The 23,474-nt window shown below is 43.9% G+C and overlaps 1 protein-coding gene across 3 annotated transcripts in view; it reads right to left on the reverse strand.

The window, feature by feature from the left end:
- LOC123033976 (LON peptidase N-terminal domain and RING finger protein 1-like) overlaps positions 1-23,474 on the reverse strand; it is a 41,902-nt gene that overhangs the window by 14,115 nt on the left and 4,313 nt on the right. For all 3 annotated transcript variants that reach the window (XM_044450959.1, XM_044450958.1, XM_044450960.1), the window contains 6 exons: positions 17,515-17,633; positions 12,519-12,641; positions 11,726-11,860; positions 10,294-10,411; positions 8,570-8,684; positions 3,514-3,628 (listed from right to left, as the gene is read on the reverse strand). In XM_044450959.1, the coding sequence (XP_044306894.1) occupies positions 3,514-3,628; positions 8,570-8,684; positions 10,294-10,411; positions 11,726-11,860; positions 12,519-12,641; positions 17,515-17,633 (725 nt within the window). The remainder of the gene's footprint in view (positions 1-3,513; positions 3,629-8,569; positions 8,685-10,293; positions 10,412-11,725; positions 11,861-12,518; positions 12,642-17,514; positions 17,634-23,474) is intronic.

Consider the following 23,474-nt stretch of genomic DNA (forward strand, 5'->3'; position numbering starts at 1 on the left):
GGATTCGGCCAATCCTCTTTTAAAGCCATCCAAATTAGTGGCCGTCACCACATCGTGAGCAACTAACTTCCATTGTTAAAATACATGCAGAAGTGAAGATGTGCTTCCTTTCATGTCATCCATCAGCTTCATGGGTTTACCCAGGTTCTACTTTACATATATATATATTTATAACATTCCTATCTGGCCTTCTTTCCTTTCAAGGAACTCAAGGCGGCTTATATAATTCTTACCTTTACCCTCACAAGAACCCTGCAAGGTAGGCTGGGCGGAGAGTCTGTGCCTGGCCCAAAGTCACCCATTGAGCTCCATGGTGGGGACTCTGGTGGGTCCTAGTCCTGCACTCTTAACCAGGGCTGGGTCCCACAGTGGCTCTCAAGAAACGGAGCTAAATGTTTCACTATCAACAATCTCTATCCCATATTTAATTTTGTGTAGCTCTATCATGTCTCCCATTACAAGCTTTTTGTTTTCGTCTTCTTCAGAGGGGAGCCCTTAGATCATATTAGCTGCACTTTTTCACAGTTACTCTAACTGTGCAAATTCCTCCCCACTCCAGTACTTCCTGGGCGGTTTATATCCGGGGGTGATGGCATCCCTCTGGTTCTCTCCATTCTCCATGTCTAGGTTCTCCTTTTAAACCAGGCTCTCCAGATTTTTTTTCAGAGAAAGTGCCTATAGCACACCTTTAACTGGATGTCTTAGAACAGTGATTCCCAAAGGGGGCAGTAAGGCCCCCCAGGAGGCAGCGGAAAGACGTCTGTTTGAAATTTGCAGTAGAGCAATAGACCCAATACAAAGAAAGAGTCATAGGGGTTCTAGGGTTGTTACCCAAGAGGAAAGGGGACAGCAGTCCAAAAAAGTTTGGGGACAACTGTCTTAGAGGGACCACTCTTTGTTTTTCTTCTTTTCAAATTGTGAGACCACTCCCCCACCCAGGAAGTTGTAGTCTAGCTTTCGCAAGAAAAACTACAGCACAGAATCCACCCCAGTACCAGAGGCTCTATGCTTCCCTACATAAGGCATTTATTGTGTGCTTGTGATCTCTCATTCACAGAAGTCTTCCGGGCTTCTCTAGTATTTTCCAGACTTTTTTGAGACCTTTATTTATTCATTTATTTACTTTCGGTGAGCAAAGTCTGGTATTAAAATTCAAACCATAACAAAACCTTGAGTAAAGTCACAGTTCTGCTATGCTTCAGCTACCTAACACCACCACTGTGTTGTTGCTTAACAGAATACAGGGTGGGCCAAAAGTAGGTATACAGTACTGATTGGGTCATGTTTAGTCATTCAGCTGCTCAAAACCTCCTCCATCAATGTCACAACATTGCAGGGACTTGTCCCCAACACTGTGACACCAATCCCACCCTGTCGATTGGTCGATAAATGTCGATAAATGCTTTCGAGACGAACTCCTTCAATTCATCTACTGTATGCCCTGATCAGTACTTTTGGCCCACCCTGTACATAGAAAGGCAGCTAAACTCACATTCCAGTGGAGGAAGCATGTAAAGGATGCATTTTTGCTCTCATAATGAAAATGTAAGATGCCTCAGCAAAGTGGCAGTTTAAACCCTTGTGCAGAGGAGCCCTCTGTTCAAAGCTATCAGGTTAATCTTCTCCAATGTTTCCAAAATAATTTGAAAAAATGTGGAAGTTTTTGCTTCTTTATGCTTTGTAGTTAAGGAAATAGTTCGTCAGCTACAGAGCCCATTAAAGGTCAGCTCCTACTCCTTGAGCAGAGTCTTGCATTGCAATACCTTTAATTCCCAAGAAATGGGAGAAGGGGGCAAAAGAGAACTCATGGCCTCCTTGCTTCCTCCACACGGGATGTAATCAACTGGCAGCTGCTACAAAGCTGCAGCTCTGGAAAGGCCAAAACAAGGGGGCAGCTTGTCAGGCTGAAGCATTTGCACAGGAAGGAAATCGTCCCTGCTCATAGCAGGTTGTCTGTCGAGGGTGATCGCAGGCAAGAGACTGCAGGAAGCAGTCTGCGGCGCCAGCCTGCTGCTGGTTCGCTGCACAATGCCTGCTGCATGCAGGATCATGTGCGACACCAAGAACGGCCACCTAGGATCCAATAGGTGCTAACGCTGCTTTCCCACATGATCCTATAGAAGGGAAAACATGCAGCTGGCTTGCCTGTGTGAATCAACCCTCCCTATTTCTCCCATTCTTTTAACACTTGTCTGAGAGAAGAAATCCTCACTGTTTGCAGGAGGATAGTTTGCTCATGTTTACCCTTTTTCATAATGAGGCATGTCACAGACTTCCCCTTTCAACAGCATTAATTTTGGAGAGGAAATTTTTGGCTCAGAGGATCCTGTGAACTGGAAACTCAAAAGCACAAGTGAACGTTTTCCCATTTATTGAAAGTGCTTCCACTTGTTTCCCTACCCCAACATCAACATTTAAGGTAAAATTCAAGGAAAGCCAGTGTGGTGTAGTGGTTAAGAGCGTGGGACTGGGATTCAGGCGACCTGGGTTCAAGTTCCTGCTCAGCCATGGAGCCAATTGGGTGACTTTGGGTCAGTCACAGACTCTCAGCCCAACCTACCTCAAGGGGTTCTTGTTGTGGGGATAAGATTGACAGCAGGAGGAGGAAAATGATGTAAGCCACTTTGTGTTCATAAGTAAAAAGCTGGATATAAATCAAATAAATAAATCAAATTCAGTCTAAGTCCTACCTAGTGGATCCACAAATATTTATTTGACTTGTATGCTGTCCCATTAACCATGAGGTTCTCTGGGTGGATCACAATATAGTATGCAACAGTTGAAGCAACAGCTTAAGTCCTATTTATTTTAGTTGGTCTACTCTAAGTAAGACTTACTCTAGATTTTACCCTTAATGCTTGCTGCCTGATGGCCCATGCACAGTTATAGTAACAAGGATCAAATCCATTCTGATTCAGCACTTGGTGCTGAGAGCTTTTGTCACATGGTCTCAACACACAGAGCTGTGATTTTTGCTGCTGCTGTTCGTTACTAATGGCTTGTCGATTTTTCCCATTCGTCAGTGCAAAATGAGTGGTAAACATCTCCTTCACCCCACCTTCCCTCTCTCCCTTCTTCACAGCAAAATAGTTATAACCCAAAAGGCAGACATCTTGGCAGTGCTCGCTGCCATAAACCGGACAGAGCCCATTCCTTTTATGCAGGAGTCAGAAGCATCGAAGGCCTGTCCTAGGAACACTTAAGCGATAATTATCCCACTCAACAGTGAAACTAGAGGGCAAAGAATGTCCCTGCTAACATGCAACGCTTGGATCCAACTTCCTTCTGCTGAGCAGATGCTGCTGGCAGGACGGATCTTCTTCATCCCAGATCAGCTCTGCAGGGTTGGGGGGCCCTCTGAAGGAGGCAAGGAAGGCCTGTTCCACCCGCTGTATCTATGAAAGGAAGAAGCTGGTCCCCAGCCAGAGTCTCCAGTCTCTTCTTCTCCACCCAACAGAAGGAACAGCTCCAGCCAGTGACAGGTGTGGGGCTTCCTTCGGGTCCACAGCTTACCTCTCTGAGGCTCTGCTTGCAAAGGGGGCAGTTGGGCCTGTGGTCAAGGCAGCGCTCCACACACTCCTTGCAGAAAGTGTGCCCACACGGTGTCGTCACAGGCTCAAAGAACATCCTGCAGAAGAAGCAGAGGAAGAGACCGTCCCTCACTAGCACGTGCCACCCTGAAGGCAAAGGTCAGCATCACAGGAGCTTAGTGCAGCTTGCGCTGTGATATGCAATGAAGGACTGGATGGGAAGCACTAAGTTGACATGTGCAAGAAGTGGGGGGCAGAACTAGTGAGCAAGAGATATTGTCTCTACGGCTGTCAGTACCTTTGCCCTGATTTTGAACAGAGAGACTTCTATTTTTCCCATCTGGACAATGGAGATCTTCAATACCCAGCAATGCACATTTGCTTTGGACAGGCGAAGGGGCAAGGAAGTTTGATACATCAACAGCATACACAATGCAGCAAATTCAGTAGCTGGATCCACCAAGTTAGGTCTGACAGCACGCAGGGATTTATTTCTGAAATATGAATAGTACTAATTCCAAAGATAATTACAGTGTCCTATAAAGCAGGTGAATGGGAAATGTGTTTACTTGTATTTTATCTGCTCAGCAGAGTTGCACAGCAGTGACCAATTCCAACAATGCCAGACTTTAAGAGGAGATGTTCACCATGAGAAGGAGATTGCTACCACCACAAGACCAACAAAGCTGACACATAACTGAAGTTCTGCTACTATCTGGAAGCTTATCACAACTCCCCCTTCCCCTGCTGCTGCCCACCACCAAATGTCTGGCCGACTGGGCCCTTCCTCAGCACAGAGATTGTGATGACTGGAGAGATGCTCCAAGATGCTCCAGCATCTTCCTGGATGCTGCTCTTCCAGGGCAGCCACCCATCTTCTAATGCTCAGGCTAAACAGAGGATGAGCAGCTGCCCTGCAGGGGAGCCCAGGAACATAGGAAGCCACCTTACATCGAGTCAGACCATTGGTCCCCGGAGCTCAGTACTGCTGACCCTGACTGGCAGCAGTTCTCCAGGATTTCCGGCAGGATTCTTTTCTGACCTTATTAGGAGATGATGCTGGGGATTGAACCTGGACCTTCAGTATGCAAAGCGTGTGAATGCTGGCCAATCCCCTAGCTGCTGAAGTGCCTAGGAGACCGTCCTGCAAGGCAGGGAGTCTCTTGTGAGGCATTTCCCACCAGCACAATGTCTGAGTCTGAAGAAGGATGCACTCAGAGGCAGGCAATTGGTGGCAGGCAGACACAAGTGGCCACATTCTCCTGCCATGGTGAATCTCCAGAGGATGGTCTGCAGTGGCAGTGAGAGAGTCCTAGAAACTGTCAGGGCCCTCTGAGGCAATAGACCCTGGACAGCTGCCCAGCTTTGTCAAATCCTGACTCTAGGCCTGATTATAACCACATGCCAGCGACTCCATCTGTCAGCTTCCAAAGAAACTCTCTGGCACAGTCCCCTTCAAATTGTTATAGGGAAGGGGTTATTCCTGTGCTTGGAATAAAGTAAAATATTTGCCCAGCATTGTTTCAAATGTGTGCGCATGTGTGTTCACTAAAATTCCCAGCTCTTACATAAAACTTGTCTTTTCTCTCCATCTTGCACCATCAGCCCATCAGGCAATTTGTTAGAAGTGCCAACCCCTGGAAAACATTCAGCGGGAGAGCCAGGTTTTGCCAGGTCTCAGCTAAGGGAAAAGTGCCCTTTTCTGTGATTGGTATCCCTTCCAGTGAGGGTGTCACTGAAAGGTGGCAACCTATTAAAATATAGCGAGCTTTCTGGGAAGGAGCCCAAAAAGCTCATGGGGACAGTTCAGTCTTTGCAAGAATGAGGCTCCAGACTTGCGCCTGTGCTGGCACTGATGCCAGGCGGCACAGGTGAGGGAGAGTGATCCCTCGAGAGAGTCCAGTCCTGCTTCCCCACAGGAGGCCCAAGCAAGAGCATGCCCACGAGGCCATTTCCTGTACCCGTGGGTCAGTATCAGGCCACGCCACACAGAGCGTGGGAAAGATCCCTCTAGGACGTGTGATGGTGCACACACCCGTCAGCCCACAAAGGTCCCACTGACAGTCTTGTCAACTCAAGCAAGTGAAGTACTGGGGCTCCCGTGTGGTGCCCATCAACACCTCTCTTGGTGGCTGCCAGGCTCCCTGTCCCTTCTCCTCTTACAGTATTTCTCAAGGAATGTTTGTAAATAAAAATAACTGGAAAGTCAGCAGGTTTCAGCATGCTGTCCTCCAGCGTCCTCTTTCAGAAGAGTAATCTGTATGCTGGAGCTCAGACTCCACCTCTGCTTTGTACTTTGGTTCCTGGGCAAGTTACTTTTCTTTTGGCCTCCGGAGTTTGCTTTCTGAAAAACGAGTGCATAGTGACTGGCCGTACCCACCAAGGTAGCCAGTGGGCAAGACCTGACACTCTCTCACAATCCCAGACAGGACCACTGACACTGGGGACCCCAGTGAGACTCACCACAGGCACTGTTGTGGGAGGCCAGTCTTTTTCCCCACACTCTCCTTCCAAGCTAATCAAAACAAAAGGCTTCTAGCGACATCTTTACTATGCTAAAGATGGCCAGCTAGGCTGCTTTGTGATACAAAAGGAGCACTGACGAGGTTCTTAGTCGAACACACCAGCAAAGTCAGAATATCAGCTGTTAGTCAAATGTGGCTCACGTGATGAAGTTGGTTCCAAACAGAATCTCTCTCCTTTCTTCCATCAGAGTTGGGTCTACCCTCAGGGTCACAAGGTGAGAACATCAGATTCTACTTAATCTGCTCTTTTGATCTGACTCCAGACTATGGAACTAATCATCCATCATCCTCTAACTCCACTTGTTCGACAGAATTTCGCACCAAACCAGCCACGCTCTGATTCTCGGCAGCCTCTTGGCTTATTGCTGGGCATCGTGACCTTGGAAGTTTAGCTAAGAGTTGCAACCCACCTCTTCTTTCAGTTCTAAGGCAGATTCTGAGGTAACAACCTTGAAAAGCAGACCTAGTCCCCACAATTGTGTGTACATAAGCAGAAATTAAAATGTTAGACTGTAACACAGGACTTTATTTATTGCATCTGTAGTCCTGAAAAACCACCTTAATAGCATATTTTGAGTCTGCATACTGGGTAAGAACCATCCCTATTTTTCTAGTATGAACCAGAAATAAAATTAGATAATTTCCAGACCAGAATGGTGAACTCTCGATGGTTCTTAGTGAATTAGGACCAAGCAATATTAGGAAATGAAATGACCAGGCTTGCCTGGACAGAAGCAGTGAGGCACAATCTACAGAACTGTCTTACAGTTGATATGAAATGAATTGTCCCATGGAAAAAATGATTCTGATTAAACAGAAGTACTCGGTGTGCATTCTCACTGTGCATTAGCAGCCACAACTTTCTGCATTGTGTATAACTACACTCTGTAAGCATGTGTCAATGTGGCATGATGCAAGCCGCTGTCACTTACCTCCTCATGCCATCACACCCAGTAAGAGGGCACTCCCAGAGAGCCGAGATGTCCAGAGGGAGGAAGCGAATACAAAATGCTGCTTGTCGGCCTGCCTGTGGTCCTGTCCTGGTATACCCATCCTTTCATAACCAGGTTTTCAATTTCAAATTCAGACATTCAAAAGGCTCAACTTCTGGCTCCTTCACTAATAGAAATGGCTTCTGGGTTGTTGCTGTTGTTCTTGTTCAGTGCAAATCACATTGCAATCTTACATGTTCTTACTCAAAAGTAAGTTCACTGAGTACAATAGAATTTACTCTCAAGTAAGTGTGTATAATCACACACACTGGCAGCCACCACAGGCAACTAGTGGCTTTTCTTCTGTATTACGCAGCATTTTTCATTAGTCTTTTCCCCATTCTGGATACCAGAAAACTACTGCTTCAACCCCACTGACACACAATCATGCAGTTGTCCTTAACTAAAGTTTAGGTGGATGATCCTTGCTTACAGAGCTGATAATGCAATAAAGACAATGACTTAGGGGCATAAATCCCCCTTAACATCAGCCTGTTGGCTTGGCTTGAGGGAATTAAGCTTTTAAATCTACACACAGAGCTCATCCCCAAAAGTATTAACTCAGGCATGAGCTCATATTTCTCCTCACCATTTCCTTGACTGATGGAGAAAGGGTGGGTTAGAAAGGGTTAATCTAAGACGAGTCAGTCAAGAGATGTGTTTAATTGGACAGCTAAGAGAGGAGATGTGGTCTGACCCCTACCACTTCTAACACAGAGCCCACCTCCAGGCTGCCATACAAGACTCCAAAGGGAACAAGAGTTAAGAGGTTAAGTTAATCAAACACAGAAAACCTTGTATGACTTTTCATTGGGGAGAAAGGAAGAAGTGCTAAAAATATGTATATGCATGGAAAAGTGGGGGACGAAATGAGCATAGTTCTTGTGCAGTCCAAAACTTGACCCACTTTAGAGCAGAAGAAAATGCATTTGCAATATGCCAACCTTTCTCAACTTGGTGTCCTCCAGATGTGTTGGACTCAACTCCCAACATGGCCTGGGGATGATGGGAGTTGCACTTAGAACAGCTGGAGGACACCAGGTTGGGGAAGGCTCCAGGAACCTCCTTTGAAAGAGAAAAGGCCACAAAGAAACAAGAAAACAATGTAATGATGAGCCACTGCAAGGACAGGTGCTGAAACTGAACAGCAAAAGCACATCTACGTAATACTTATGGAATGAAGTGTTCGCATATTTCATTGTTTCTGGGTCTTTTTGTCCTCTTCAGAAAAAAAAACTGAGAAAATTAGCTTCCAAATTTTCAGAATACTTTTAAATCTCCAATTTATACGTTTATATCTTGCATTCTACTTTCTACCCTTAACAATTCCCATCAATACTAACATTGCAATGGTTGAGGGACGATGCAACTGCAGGCCAACATCTCTTCAGGGGCATAAATTGCTCATGCCTGCTTTAAAAGCTGGCTATAACATTAAGCAAAAACTCTTAAAAAGTTGCCATAACAAGCTAAAGCGAGCCTTTATCCAACAGTCATTATTGCTACGCTGCTACAAACTTACCGTATACACAGAGAACATTCCAAATCTGATGTACTCAGAAGGCCTCCAAGGTCTAGTAGATAATCTTCAGCAGGTTCTGTTCCTATTGTATCTGCTGATGCGCCTTTCTCCCAATCTAGTATGGGAAAGGAAAAAGTAAGAGGAAGATGTTGAATGTCACCTACTGACCACATCGCCACCACACCCTGCCTGAAGGGTCGATCCCAAGAGCTTCGATGTTGCAACACGTTTGTGACAACACAGATGAAGTTCCAGATCTGAGAGAAGGAACCCATACCTTCTGTGTCCCTGCAGTTTAGCACTCTTAAGGCCAACACTGATCTCACGTTATATCGAAACAGCAAGGAAAATTATACCAGGTAAGGGTCATACCCTTTATGGACACCCAAGATCATGGAAGTCAGCATGGAATGCATGTACCTGCATGACGCAAGTAATCGTGATTCACGGTGCTTCCCTCATGAACGTGAACTCAGTGGCAAACCCAGATATATGTCAATGAATATATGAAGTGGCCCAGTGAGGGGGGTTAGCCACTTAGCAACAAGGACTACTAGTTATGGCGGCTGTTGAATCCCTCTGGCTGGGGGAAAAGAGCAGGAGGGCGCTACTGCACCCATTCCCAGAGGCCACTAACTGGCCACTAGCCAAGTTAAGGCCTTTGGTCGGACCCAGCATGGCCTCCCTTTTGTTCTTTAACCTTTGCAGCATGGCAGAGACACCCCAAGGCATTACATGTCGCAGCCCTTTCCCAGGCTATCCCTTGAGCAGCTCCCAGTTTCAGCAGACCAGAAACAATGCTGCAAGAAAACCGTGGTGTTTGCCACAGACCTGGCATGTTCTCATAGGAAGCTATGGGGAGCCTTGCTGGGTCAGGCAAGGGCCCAGCACATCCTGCATTTTGTTCCCACAGTGGCTAAGCAAGTCCTTGTGGGAAACCCAGAAACAGGACAAGAGTGCAAGACGGCTCTCCGGCTCTCCAGCAACCGGGGCACCAACGTCTCTGACGCCGAAGGCACTTCACAGTCATAGGACACGCCATCGCCTTATCTCCTGGGACTCCTGCCCTTGACACAGTTCTGCCCTAGGAGTGTGCAAGTACTTCTGTAATTGTTGAGATTCTCAGAACCTGCCCTTCTAGGAAGCCTGAAGAAGTGGTCTACTTCAGGCACTATCATGCGGGGTTGAGTGGGGACAGTATCAAGACAACAATGGCTTCTGAACAGTGTGGCAAAACTTTGGTAACACAGAGGTCGCAGCAATGTGCACCTGACTTTCTGTGACAGAGGTACCTGGTAACATCCTGGGACACTTCCTTCTGCCTTTTGGAAGCCATTTCGGCGAACCTGCCCTAGCCTTCCTCCAAATTCCTCTACCCCAAAGTAACTGTATCCTAATCCTAGAAAGGCCAGATGACTAGCAATGTAACTAGCACCCCACTGGTAAAACAGTTGTTAGACTCCTCATGCAAATTATGTAAATAACTCCTCATGCAGATTATGTAAATAGCATCTCTGCACCTCCAATACGTACTTTAATACAAGCTGTAAAAACTGGCAGATGTCATTTAGACAACTATACTTCTGCTACCATAGCCTCATACAGAATTAGGTGAAAGTGAATTGAGAAATCTTTAATTATTTTTCCAAGACAGAAAGAGACAAGAAACTCATTTGTCAATAATATGGACCTACAGACATTTTTTTCACTAGATCTATCCTTACCTCCTTCCTTCTTTGCAGAAAAATCTGAGCTTGACCTCTTTTTTGACCACTCAAGCAAGGGAAGTGCCGCCTGGCTGTGATCAGACAGGGTTTCACCCAGACAAATTTCCTTCAAGTCCTATTAAGAAAAACAATGAGTTAAACACCTCTTTTTCAAGAAGACCGAGGAAAACGAGAAAGACACACATGAAAGAAAATAAAAAGATGAGTTTTAAAAGCTTCTTTAGATTCCCTGCAGTAGTCAGATTCCCATTTGGCAAGCACATGTGTACACACACTTCTTGACTTTTTGAGGGGCACTTTATTGCAGGACAACATTTCCTAGGAACAACTCTCCACTTATCTCATTTTGCCTAAGATCCTTAACTCTGCAGTGAGGACAGACTGCATTCAAGGAGTTGAATGTCCAAGGGAATTGTCCAAGCAGGGAATTGTCCAAGCAGTGAGCTGCTGGTCCATACGCTGTGTGCATACGTAAGGTTTCTCCACACAAACCCTCCAAGAGTTTAGTGAAGGCGAAGGGATTCATGGGCTCCCATGGCCTAGTCTCACCCACTGTTGAAACCATTCCTGCATGAAGGTATGCAAGAAGACATTCTTTGCACACACAGATGTTTGCACAGAGAGCTCCTACAAGCAAAGAGGAACTCCACCAAGGAAAGGGGAGGCAATGTGCAGTTCTGGTGATAAGCACGGGCAGGTAACACGGCTCAGGAACCTCTCATTCATGGGACGGGGGGTCATGTGAAGGTCCCCGCAGTGATATTCCATCTGCATCTCCCTTTTCTAGGCCTGGGGAGCTTCCAGAAGCAGGATCCCTAGATAGATATCATGATAAATTAGTTTCACTTTGTTTTTGATCAAAATTTCTCCAGTTTTCACCTTCCGGGCAGAACACTGGCTAAGATGCAATGTGTGGTTGAAGTCTACAGATTTCCAAGTTTGCAATGCAATTTGCAGGTGAAAGATGAATGCATTCAACAGCATTCATACATACATGAAAAAATGTACTTTAAAGATTATGAATAAATATACTTGAAACAATGGGAGAAGAATGTATACATTTCAAACATGTACACAAATGATGCTTATTTTTTTTAAGAAAAAACATGAGCCTATTTTCACGCAAGAAAAGAAAAGCTCACAATCTGATATGGACTAAAGTTGGAATGAGTTTCAGGACAGAAACAAAGAACTTTGTTAAGCTTGAGTTTTGCTGATTTGCACTTACCCAGTCCAAGTCCTAGCCACTAGAAGACAGTGTGCAAATATTTTATCTTCTTTCCCTCTATGAATTTTCAGTAAGAAAAATGACAGAAGTGGCTGGATAACAGGAGCCCATGTGAGTTTCCATGAATGAGGCAGGGCATGATAAAAGCCTCACCTGAAAGCACCCTTGTCATTGGTAGAGATACCAGGCTGTGCTACTCACCTGTAGGGGTTCTCCTTTCGGAGACACAAGCAAAGTCAGCTCTTTCCCTGAATTAGACCCTTTCAAGTTCTCACTAATATCACTCTTTAGTTCTACAACAGTCCCTGGAAGAGGGGAGGCATCATCTGTGAGAATCTGATAATGAGAAAAATTGTTACTTTACTTTTGAAAAGAGAGATAGCACAAGGTAGAACTTAAATTTTAAGTAATGCTAAATGTACATCTTTCTCCCTTTCATCACAGAGGTTTGTTAAGCTAGCCAAACACAGATTTCAGTGGTCTTGGGTGATACTACTAAAAGTGCAGGACAGTATTATTTCTAGGTTTTTTTTTTCTTTTCTCTGAACAAAGATACCCTTTTTGTAGCTCTTAATAGATTACTAGCAATATGCATAATAGAATACATACACAATGGTGCCAAAAGGCCAAAATAGGAGCTTATATGAAGATGCAATGCATATGCCTTTTTACTCAACTGTAGCCATACACACCTAAAAAAGCCATCTGAGAAGAAATTCATTTGGGGTCATAGTATATATAAAGTAACAATTCAGTTAAAGTATTAATTTGGTCTTACAGCTGGTCAAAGAGATTATCCCATATTTTAATAATGGAAAAATCTTGATGTTCCTTGCTTTCAAACAATTTGCTCAGGCACAACTTATACATTACATGTTCTATAACACAGTGAGTTTCATCTTAGTTTGCTGGAATCCTAGCAAGCAAAGTTCAAGCTCTTGCCAATGCAATCAGCTGTGTTTAATATGAATCCAAGCGGCCATTCGGAGTTTACCTTTTCTAACTCATACTGAGCAGCATGGAAACTGGGATTCAGTGTAAGGCAGTGCTGGAACTGCAACAGAGCCTCTGATGGCTTCCCCATTTCCAGGAACACTTTCCCCTTCTTAAAAAAGCCCTGCAGAGGAGAAAATGGCAAATGTTTAAACAAAAACTTGTAGGTTTCCTGATCTTTTACATTATTCTGCTATGATGCAAAGCTTTGCATCCTTATCAAGGTCCCCAGATCACTCCCAGCTCCTCTAGAGGTGGCAGGGAAAGAACCCTGCCCAAAATCCTGGAGAGCTGCTGACAGTCAGCACGGATTTATAGCCTCCTCAGTATAAGGCCAGATCCCATGGGCCTCAACTTGGGTTAGGAAATGTTCTCTCAAGATACTCTCAACCAAGAAATAACAGTTCAGAAACATACCTGAATTGAGAGATGATAGAACAGATAAGAAGTTTGTGTATTCAGACCCCCAACTTGGATAGCACAGTGGCAATGCTTTAATGCTTTAAGGTTTTTTTTTTTTTTTTGGCCAATACATCACCCCATCCCTGCAAAAGATGTATGCAACTGAGACTTTGTTTCAGGACCCCCTGTACCACAGATGTTTCTGGAGTTCATTCCAAGTCACATGCTCAGTGAAAGGAAGGGTGCCTAGGCTTGTTATGTAGTGTAATATATCTGGTAATCAGGGATAAACTGTGCTTTGCAAGCAACTGGTCCATTATTCTGTTTTCTCACCATGGAGACCCTATTGATGCTTTGGGGTGCAACACCTGTTCAAGAAAGGTGGCTCTAGCTAGCAAGTACTGACCATCCAAGTTCCTTGGAAAACCAAGTAATTCCTTCTGCATCCAGTGCTATCCCCCATTAACCTTGGCGACCAGCCACTGACAACATGTCTCTGTGTAATCTTTCCATTTCTGCCCAATATGGTCACAAGACTCCCCAGCTTAGAAGTCTCACCAAAGGAGAAGCCCAATACGCTTCTCAAAACCATTCATGCCTTCTCCATCCAAGCTTTGATTAGGATTACACAGGTAGGGGGTTATCTGATCAGCTAACCTAATGTCTCTTTTTCCAAGGAAAAGCTCTAATCTAATAACAGAGGGGGAAAAACAGAATTGCAATGCTAAACTTTTTAGAAATTAAAATAAAATCAGATACTAACAGATAAAAATGTTGTCTGAGAAGCAAATTTCAGTGGAGCAGCAGTCAACAGACCCAATAAAACATCAGGACTGAAATCATTTAAAGACTTCGTGAACAAAAAAAAATTCTAAATGACAGCACAAAGGCCATGCTAATTGAACGGGGCTGGAGGAGCGCAAGGACAGGATGCTACTACCTAAAAAGTGGTGCCATTCACCTCCTCTCTCTGAAGGCCCAGATACCCACACTAGGGCCTCTTAAGACAATCTTAATGAAGGAAGTAACTCAGTGATTGAGAAACAGAGAGGCCAACAACCAAGCCATGAAGCCTGTCTGAAGGAATGTGGAGGGGAGAGAAGATGATGATGACTTGAAAGGAAGTGTGCTACTTCCTATCTCATCCTCCCAGTTGTTTTATGAGACAGGGGGTCATAGGGCAAGGTGAACTACGGAGAGTGAACTAGTGAACTTGTAGTTAGAAGCACGCAGGCGTAATAGGTTGATGAATCTTAACTCACACACCTTGAATAGACAATGGGCTAATTATACTGCACATGTGATGTATGTAGGTGTATGTAGTGGGATGCAACGGGAGATATGAAGTAGGCAGACGGAAGGACTGTAACCTCCTAGTACCTTACCCAATGAGGGAAAGGGGGAGGACTGTGGTGGACAGGTTGAGGAGTAAAAGTAGCTGTTTTGTGTGTTTGTACTTTAGAGAGATTCTGATAAGAGTGGGCTCTCCCCGTCTATTGCAATAAACAAAGGAAATGCCTCACTCTGTTGGTAGTCTTAGTTATTTAACTTGAGGAGAAGTATTTTTGCAGCTTTTTGCATAACATTAACAATGCAACAAGTCTTTATGGTAGAAAGAAAACCTTTGTGTGCTTGGCTCCCAAGCTATTTTAAATTTATATCCACTTATACAAGAAATGTCACCCATGACAATAATTATATTGTGCTACCTTGGGTGACTTTTTTCCTGGAAGAAGGGTGTGATAGTAAATAGATAAATAAATAAAATACTTGTTTCTAAGAGTAAAATAGAACAGCAGTGCAACTTTAGAAGAGAATAGTAATACCCTCACAACAAAAATGGATAGCTCCACTCTAATTCTATGGGATCATTTATCATTAGTTTGAACTGGCATTCAAAAGTAGACCTGAAGAGTCTCATTTTTATGCTATCTTAATTAAACTAACAGAAAAAATCAGAGACCATTACCAAGAAAAATCAGAGACATCATTGAAATAATGTCTTCAGTCTGGCACAACACGTGCTGCCCATAGGAATTGGGAATTTCTTCCCTGTCTTTTCCTACAGTGACCCACTGAATTGCTGGCACACCAACAAGGAGGCTGACTGAATAAAGATTGCGTATGACAGGAAGCCAGACAGCTCTGAGGGTGTGAATACTTTTTTTTAAACCCAACTGAGTTGTCTAGGCACAGGGAACATAACAAGAATTGACAGATGAACCAATTAGCATTATGCAGTGTTTACATTCCACACTTGAAACCTAACGCTTCATTGACAGATTTGGTTAGTGTGTTCCCAAACAAGATCCACCCCACAAAGCCACCAGGATAATTTCCAAGTTCAGGGTTGCAATGAACAGCTGTACCAGGGCTGTAGACAAGATGCTGGTATTCAAAAGTTAGATCCGCAATAGTGAACGAACGCATCCCGTCCTGCTCTTCAGGAACAGCACTGTGCTTCCTGCCTGTTTTCTGGTGGAATTTACAAGACAGGAGAAATCAGCAGCCTCTGGAGATCTATGTACCCTTGTTCTTGGCAGAGTACATTTAAGGCATGTGCCCTACGCGTACACCAAGCTATGATCCTTCTCTAATCCACAGCTTTTTATGTAATATAAGGAAAGGAGCGTGTGACACCTCCACAGTTCTGAGTTCTGCAATATAAAGATATAAGGGAAACTTCTTTAACACAAAGAAAACCAGATGACAAAGATAAATGGAGCTACCTGAAAATTCAGGGAGATTTGGGCATGAGCAAGATCACAATAATTTATTGGGACATAGATATTGCAATATTCTTAGAAAGACATTTGTTAAAACATGCAAAAATAAAGGAAAGGTATTGTTACTATCACCCAGATTCTGTTCCTGTTCCATCAAAAGCATGGGGTTGAATTGAATAATTATTCAGAAATAGAGTCAAAGACGTGCTCCTTCCATCATGGTGGAATGGAATCTTCGGCTTGTTTTGACATAAGCCTTCTTGATGAAATTCTAATCAAATACCAGGTAGATTTTATTCTCAAAAGGTATGCTTTGAATGACACTTATCTTAAGGGGGCAGGTTAGGGGACAAGTGGCTGGAGAGCAGCACTTGTGAAAGGGAGCTTGGGGTGCTGGTTGACTGAAGGCTAAGCATGAGTTAGCAGTGTGACGCGGCGGTCAAGAGGGCAAACAGCACCCGTGGTTGCATGGCCAGAAGTGTGGCTTCTAGATAAAGAGAGCTATTACTGCCACTGTAAAAAACTCTGGTGTGCCCCCAACTCGAGTATTGTGTTCAGTTATGGGCCCCTCATTACAGGAAGGATATAGCCAGGTTAGAGTCAGTACAGTGTAGGACCACAAGGTTGGTGGCCAGATTGCAGGGAAAGCCATATGAGGCGAGACTGAGGGAACTGGGTCTTTTCAGCCTGGAGAAGAGGAGACTCAAAGGGGATCTGTTGGCAACGTACAGGTATGTGAAGGGGTGTCACACAGAGGTGGGTTCAGACCTGTTCTCCCCTGCAGAGGAAGGCAGGACGCGCTCCAATGGAGCCAAGCTCAGGGAGCCAAGATTCCGTTTGGATGCCAGGAAGCACTTCCTGACAGTCAGGACCCCGATGGTGTGGAATGGGCTTCCACGGGAGGTCGTTGAGGCCCCATCGGTGAGGGTGTTCAAGGATAGGCTAGACATGCACATGGCAGGCATGTCGTGAGTACAGCTGGCTAGAGACGGGGGTCGGACTAGAAGGCCTGGGAGTCTGCTTCTGACTTGCTCAGTTTCTATGTTTCTAGCAGTCTTAGGCTTTGGGGATTAAAGACATTGATGGAAAAACTATTAGAGAAAACTCTTCCATGCACAAAAACATCTAAGGGCAAAGAATGTTTCTAGGAAGCATTTCAAAGAGTTCACAAAGGTGCATTTGGTGTGAAAATGAAGACTTGTGCTCATCTCTGGGGGCAACTCTAGGTCTGCTGAAGGACCTCCAAGATCTCAGTGCTCAAATTATTTAGGTAAAGAGATGCAGGGGCAGCACTCCTGCCTTTTCTGATGGCCCCATTTGCTATTGTCTATGTATACCTATAGGACAGGCCCCCTGAAGATCTCCTGATTGTCAGACCATAATTTGCATTTTTCACAGGTAGTATGGCCGTATTAGCTGGGGGAGATGGTACTAGGTGGCCTACAAGAGCATACCGGGAGAAGTATTTGTGACTGCCTCTCAGCTGTGGATTCCTTCCTTCTGAGAGGTTTCTATTAACCTTATGAATATGAAATTTTATAGAGAAAACATGAAGCAGTTTTCTTTTTTTTTTCTTTTTTTTTTTTTTTTTTTGGCTTTTGGTAGCCAGGGAGCAGGACAGACAGTGTTGTGAATCATTCTGATTGGTGATACAGGTTCAACTATGTTACCTGACAACCTGGGGAAGGGCTATCCATTGATTTAGCAAACAACTTCCACAAAGCAAACCATTCCCTTTCCACCAGATCTGAGGGCTACAGCATCTCAGCTCAAGCTCAGAAACCCTGTTCCATCTTGCCGCTTGGCAACTGATGAGAAGAGACACTTGCCCTGGGACATCCGGCAGAGCTACTCACTCGCTCAACTCACCTCACATTCTTCTGACTCTCGGCTGCACAGCACCTCCAAATCCTCCAGAGCCTCTGTGTAATGTTGTAACGCCACGTACACCTCTGATCGCCACACCCTCAGCGTAAGATCATCTGGAGCTACAGGCAGAAGCAGGACACTTCAGACCTGTTGCTAATATACACACACACTTGGTACAAAGAGTCAACAGGCCAAGTTAGTGTAAGGTGGCAAAAAATATCCAAACACGCTTGACCAGAACCAGCTGGTGTGCAAGCCATACCCGAGAGAACAGATGGCAGGAGCAACCGCATTGAAATTTCCTGTGACTGTGGAATCCAAATGGTTTTAGGAGATTGGTGGCACTCAGTCTGTAGTTAGCATGCCTGAGAAATGTGATTTAGCTTGTAATGATTCTCAGCCAGTCAACAGGGCAGGCAGAACCAGCAAAAGTTGGTTGTGCTTTGTTTGGCCTTCTGCTTGCAGAGTTCCTGAGAACATTTTCCAAGCAGCTGGTTTGTGATTCAATAGCCTCAATTAGGAAACCAAAGAATCAGCCATCTTAAGAGATATCCTTAGAAGGCTGCCTTGAGATGATGTTACCCTTAAAGTTGCCAATTTTTAAAAAATAAATCACAATTCTGGATTTGTGATCCTTCCAAAATAAAAGGAAGTTCTACATAAGAAGCTCAGTGTGTACAAATGTACTGCAGGTTGTGCTATTGATTCTGGCCACAGTATTTTTCTTTCTTCACTTGTGATGGCTGACCTCTTCATTCCAGAGCCAGTTTAAAGGATAGGTCTTGGGCATACATCTGCTCAGAAGTAAGCTCAGTTTCCACAGAGTGAAGGAACCTTAAGCAGTGCATACAGGATTGCAGCTTATGAGACTAAACATGATATACATAACCAGACACAGGCATGGAATTCAGTATTAATATACAAAGGTGTGAAAGTCAGTGGATTTCCAAAGGGTCCTACAGGTCTTGGTAACATCATATAAGTGACAGCTGATTACTTAGTGGGCCATCCAAAGAAAGGCTGATGTATGGAGCGTTTCCCATCTGGAATGCTAAATGCTGTAGCTGATTACCCCTCTCTGCTGCTTTCCCATCCTCAGCATAGGGTGTCCAGAGAGTATGCCCATTCTCAGTGGGCCGTGGAAGCAGAAAAGCATCGCTGCAACCTTAGACTTTCACAAGTCAGCTGTTGTCCTGAATGTCCTACAGGAAGTCACTGGCTGCCAATACCCCTCCGGTGCCTGGGCAGACTGGCACTCGGAGTGTTTGGATCATACTATCTGACAAGGGTTGTATAATTCTAAACCACCTAGCAAATGCCTGGAGTCTACACCCCTCAGAGCCTTATTTGGACCCTCCATTCACCCTCATTTAGAATAAACTATTCTCCATCTCTTAGCTAGTTTTCCTTTTATTCATGCTAATTCCCATTTTTTCCCCAATCCTAGCCTTATGCAAGCATGGAATCCTGCAGTTAGCAGAATCTGACACTGCCTCTCAGCTCTGTGAGTGTCAGGACAGGACCTTCTGGTTTGGAGTTAGAAAGACACGACTCTGCTTGTGCAATGGTAGTGGCGAGAAGGGGGAAGTAACTCTGTTGCTCTATGGGGTGCTTGGGCTGTTAAGCGCAGGCTCCCCATCCCCACTCCAGCCAGTAAATTTCCACAATAAACAGCACATGGCTGAATATGCTGTCGTGATTCACCCAGCAGTGCTGCAGCAGTGATTCACCTAGCAGTGCCACCGAAAGTGTTACACAACAACACTTGCCACTGCAGAGATGCTGAAAGAACAAGGAAGGTGGAACATGGGCAGCCTCTGTTCAGGGCACTACAGGGCACATTCCCCCCTGGCATTAATCGGCTAAAACCCTTTCTTGTCCATCTGTCTTTAGATCTAGAAACTCTGAACAAAGTCCTCTAAAAGGCAGTGGCTGAAAAGGTTTCACTGAAATACTCTAAAATTCTTCATGATCAACCCAGAATCGAACAAGGTGACAAAAGCCCTGCGTACATGCTGACTGCCAGCACCTCCAAGAACTTGCCGCACCACCTCCCATAGACCTCATTGCCCAAGGTTTCACGAGGTAAGCTGCTGGACTCATTGAAGCCGCTCTTGTTGTCTCTCTCTCTCTATTTATTTATTTATTTGGAATACTTATATGCCACCCCATTCGCAAAAGCCTCAGGGCGGCTATAGCTATACAAATACATTAAAAATCTGGAAACATCCCAGCGTAACTATAAAATCAATAAATAAATTCAACAATTAAAATCACGTTTAAATAAAAAGGTCTTGGCCTGATGCCGAAAAACAAATAATGACGGCACCAGGCGGACCTCTCTGGGGAGCGCGTTCCATAGGTTGGGTGCCACCGCAGAGAAAGCCCTCCTCCGGGTACTCACCCTCCTAATGTCCTTCACGGAGGGCTCCCGGAGAAGGGTCTCTGCCGCCGATCTCTCTTCCTCTCTCCCAAACACCATTGTTGTACAAATTTGTATTTGTAACAAGATGTATATTTGTAAATATACAAATATACACAAATTTATACAAATTTATAAAAATCTGTACAATATACAAACATGCACACTCATATCATACAGCTCATGGAAGGTTTGCTGAGGGCCAATCCAACCCATCACCACCCCTGGTTTATTTGTCATCTTAAGGATGTTCATGCATAAAAGCTAACCAATCTACAATCTTGCAAGAAGATGAGTGTATATGCTGTTCACACAGTGAATCGTTAAACAATGGATTCCACTACTACAAGATGGGGTGATAGCCAATATTTCTGCTACATAGTTAGCAAGCATGAGTTCGTCACTTACCGTATTCTTCCATCTATAAGATGCCCCCATGTATAGGACACCTCCCACTTTTCCTACCCATCTCCAGCGAACAAGCTGCTGTCATGTACACATCACTTCGCCACCCCCACCCCGCTTTGCCGCCCCCCACGCATGCCAGTCTCCCCCCCCCCAGCGTGCCTGCAGCCCCCATGTATAAGACACACCTTCATTTTTAAGTAAATGTTTTTAAGAAAAAGTAGCATCTTATACATGGAAAAATACAGTAGTTATGCTGCACATAGGATAGCAATCTACTTCATCTTCTAAATCAATTTTTATTGCATTTTTCTTGGTCTTCTACTACAGGCCACTACTGCTACAATCTAGCATCATCATCTATTTGAAATACACTACACTTACAACTGTGACCTGCAAAATCTATTTTTCTGAATATCTTCATGATGGATATGCAATTAATTTATTATTTTGTACTAATATGTATTTGGGCTGCATTACCAGAAGTATCACTTCCAAATCCCATGAAGCACTACGTCCCCTTTACTCAGCACTGGGTAGGCCTCATCTGGAGTCCTGTGTCCAGTTCTGGCACCACAGTTTAAGAAAGATGCAGACAATCTGGAAGGGTTTCAGAGGAGGGCAACAAGGATGATCCGGGGACTGGAAACAAAGCCCTGTAAAGGTCAGGTTGAAAGAACTGGGCAGGTTTAGCCTTGAGGAGAGAAGACTGAGGTATGATAGCACCCCACAAATACTTGAAAGGCTGTCACACAGAGGAAGGCCAGGCTCTTTTCTTGATCATCCCAGAATGCAGGATGCAGAATAACAGACTCAAGTTCTAAGCTGACAGATTCTGGCTAGATATCAGGAAAAATTTCCTGAATGCTAGAGCAGGACAACTCTGGAATCACTTAGCTAAGGTTGTTATGGTCTCTCCCTCACTAGAGGCATTCAGGAAGCACCTGGACAGCCATCTGAAAGGGATGCTTGAACTTGGAGTCCTGCACTGAGCTGGGGGTAGGACCCTATGGCCCTATGGCCCCTTCTATGTTTCTATTATTGCCATTGTTATTATTATACTTTTTCTATATACATTAATCAGTTCAGTGATCGCAGTTTTGCAGTTCAGTGACACCTGCCTATGAATTAAGCCATATGGCAGCTTTTCAGAACTTTTTCCATTGTTTGGGTTCTTAGATGAATAGACTGGGTTTCTGGAACACAATAAGCCACGGTGGTTTGGAAGCCAGAGATGCTGCCATACTGTCTGAACTGAGCCGTAATGCTGTGTTAGCCATTCTGCCCCAAACACTGCAAGCCACCCCTTGCTTTTAAACTACCATGGCTTATTGAGTTGTACGAACCCAGTCAATGATCAGGTTTGCAAGAACAAGAAGGGAAAAGCAACCACAGTAGTTTCTTTTCCCTCCCATTCCACACACACGTTCTGGCCATGCATTGCATGATTTACCTAATTATCCGCATTATCTAACCCCAGCAAGATGCATGGCAGGGATGGCTTCAAAATTATGGCACGTGGGTGTGGATGAAAAAAGCCACTGTGGCTTCTTTTCTCTGGTGATTGTCTGGATCTGGCCTCTGTCTTTTGTTAGAATAGGGCATTGATTTCTTTGTCGATGATCTAAGCATCTAGTCATGCATTTCTCAGAGACTTCTTACATATGCAATTTAGAATTTACGTAATACCCAATAATTATGTCTGTATTATCACTACATCATCTATCAAATCATTATGGAAGAATCAGTGCCATAATAGTATTCAAATCTTGCCCACAAACTAATGAAGACAATTCAATGGAATCATTAGTTTGCCCTAAGCATTCAACTTCCCTGCACAAAAAATTGGGAAAGACATAAAAGAAAGCTGTCTTTTATTTATTATTTATTTATTAAAACATTTTTATGCCGCCCCATTCTCCGAAGCCTCGGGGCAGCGTACAACAATAAATTAAAATAATTATAATCTTAAATTAAAAAATATAAGCATTAAATTAAAAATACAAAAATACAATATAAAATAAGCCGCCCTGTATATTACTGAAGAACAGGCACACTTCAAACTAAACCTCTTTACATATGACCTAGACAGATGTAATGGTGGGATTTGTTTGTTTGTTTCAAAACTAAACATGTTACATGAAGTTATGCATGGATTTTACAAATAAAACTCTATTCCTTCTTTTTCACACTCATAGAAAACAGTACAATCCTCCACATATCTACCCAGATATAAGTCCCACTGAGTTCAGTGAGGTTTACTCCCAGGTAAGTTCAAATACTACATTGCAGCTTAAAGCAGAAAAGATGCCAATGATTTACTCGAACTTGAAATTAGTGGTATTCTAAACACTTCCCAAAGCAATACTTTAAAAAAAAGTTTAGACTCCAATGGAAGGCGGAGTCGAGTATAAGAATTTTGAACAGAAAAAAATATTTCAACTTCAATAATTAATAAAACTGTCTCTATTTCTTGCCATTTTTGTAAATTATGTCTGCTTCTTACAAAAAAATGCAAATTCCTTTGGTGCTTCCAGGAACCAAAGCAATGGCAGAAAGAAATGACGCTGACAAGAAAAATAGAATAATAAGCACAGCTACGAAAACAACTGATGCCTGATTTGGTGAGTTTTGATTAGGTTATTTTAACATGTACAATTTTGAGTAAAAAATGTAAGCAGATTAAACTTTATTGCTAAATATACATATTTCACTCCTTTTTCCATGTAGACTTTTACTACTACAAGCAGAAATTCAACCAATGTGCAGACCTTCCTAAAGGAAGATGCAGTAACTGGAAAGCTGGACCTGGTGAATTTTTGTTACATCATGATAGAAAAAATAAGGAGGCAGCCCAAACAGACTAGTTTTCAGCTAAGTACGTAATTACCTGTTCTTCCCAGAAATTGCAGACTGGACGAACAGTTTCACCTGGTCTAGACTGCAAATTGCCACCTTGTGCAAGGAAGTCACTTTCTCTCTCAAAACTATATAGCAATAAAAATAAGCAACTACATGGCAACTACTCTAGACTTCAGTCCTATGCTTATTCTGGAAGTAATCCCCAGTGGATTCAGAAGGGCTTACTTCTGAGTACAGACATATTGGCTTGCGCCATTCAACTCTTTGCAGG

This window comes from Varanus komodoensis, unplaced genomic scaffold (genome assembly GCF_004798865.1).
Source record: "Varanus komodoensis strain SLA01 unplaced genomic scaffold, ASM479886v1 scaffold6_1, whole genome shotgun sequence".
Classification (NCBI taxonomy): Eukaryota; Metazoa; Chordata; class Lepidosauria; order Squamata; family Varanidae; genus Varanus; species Varanus komodoensis.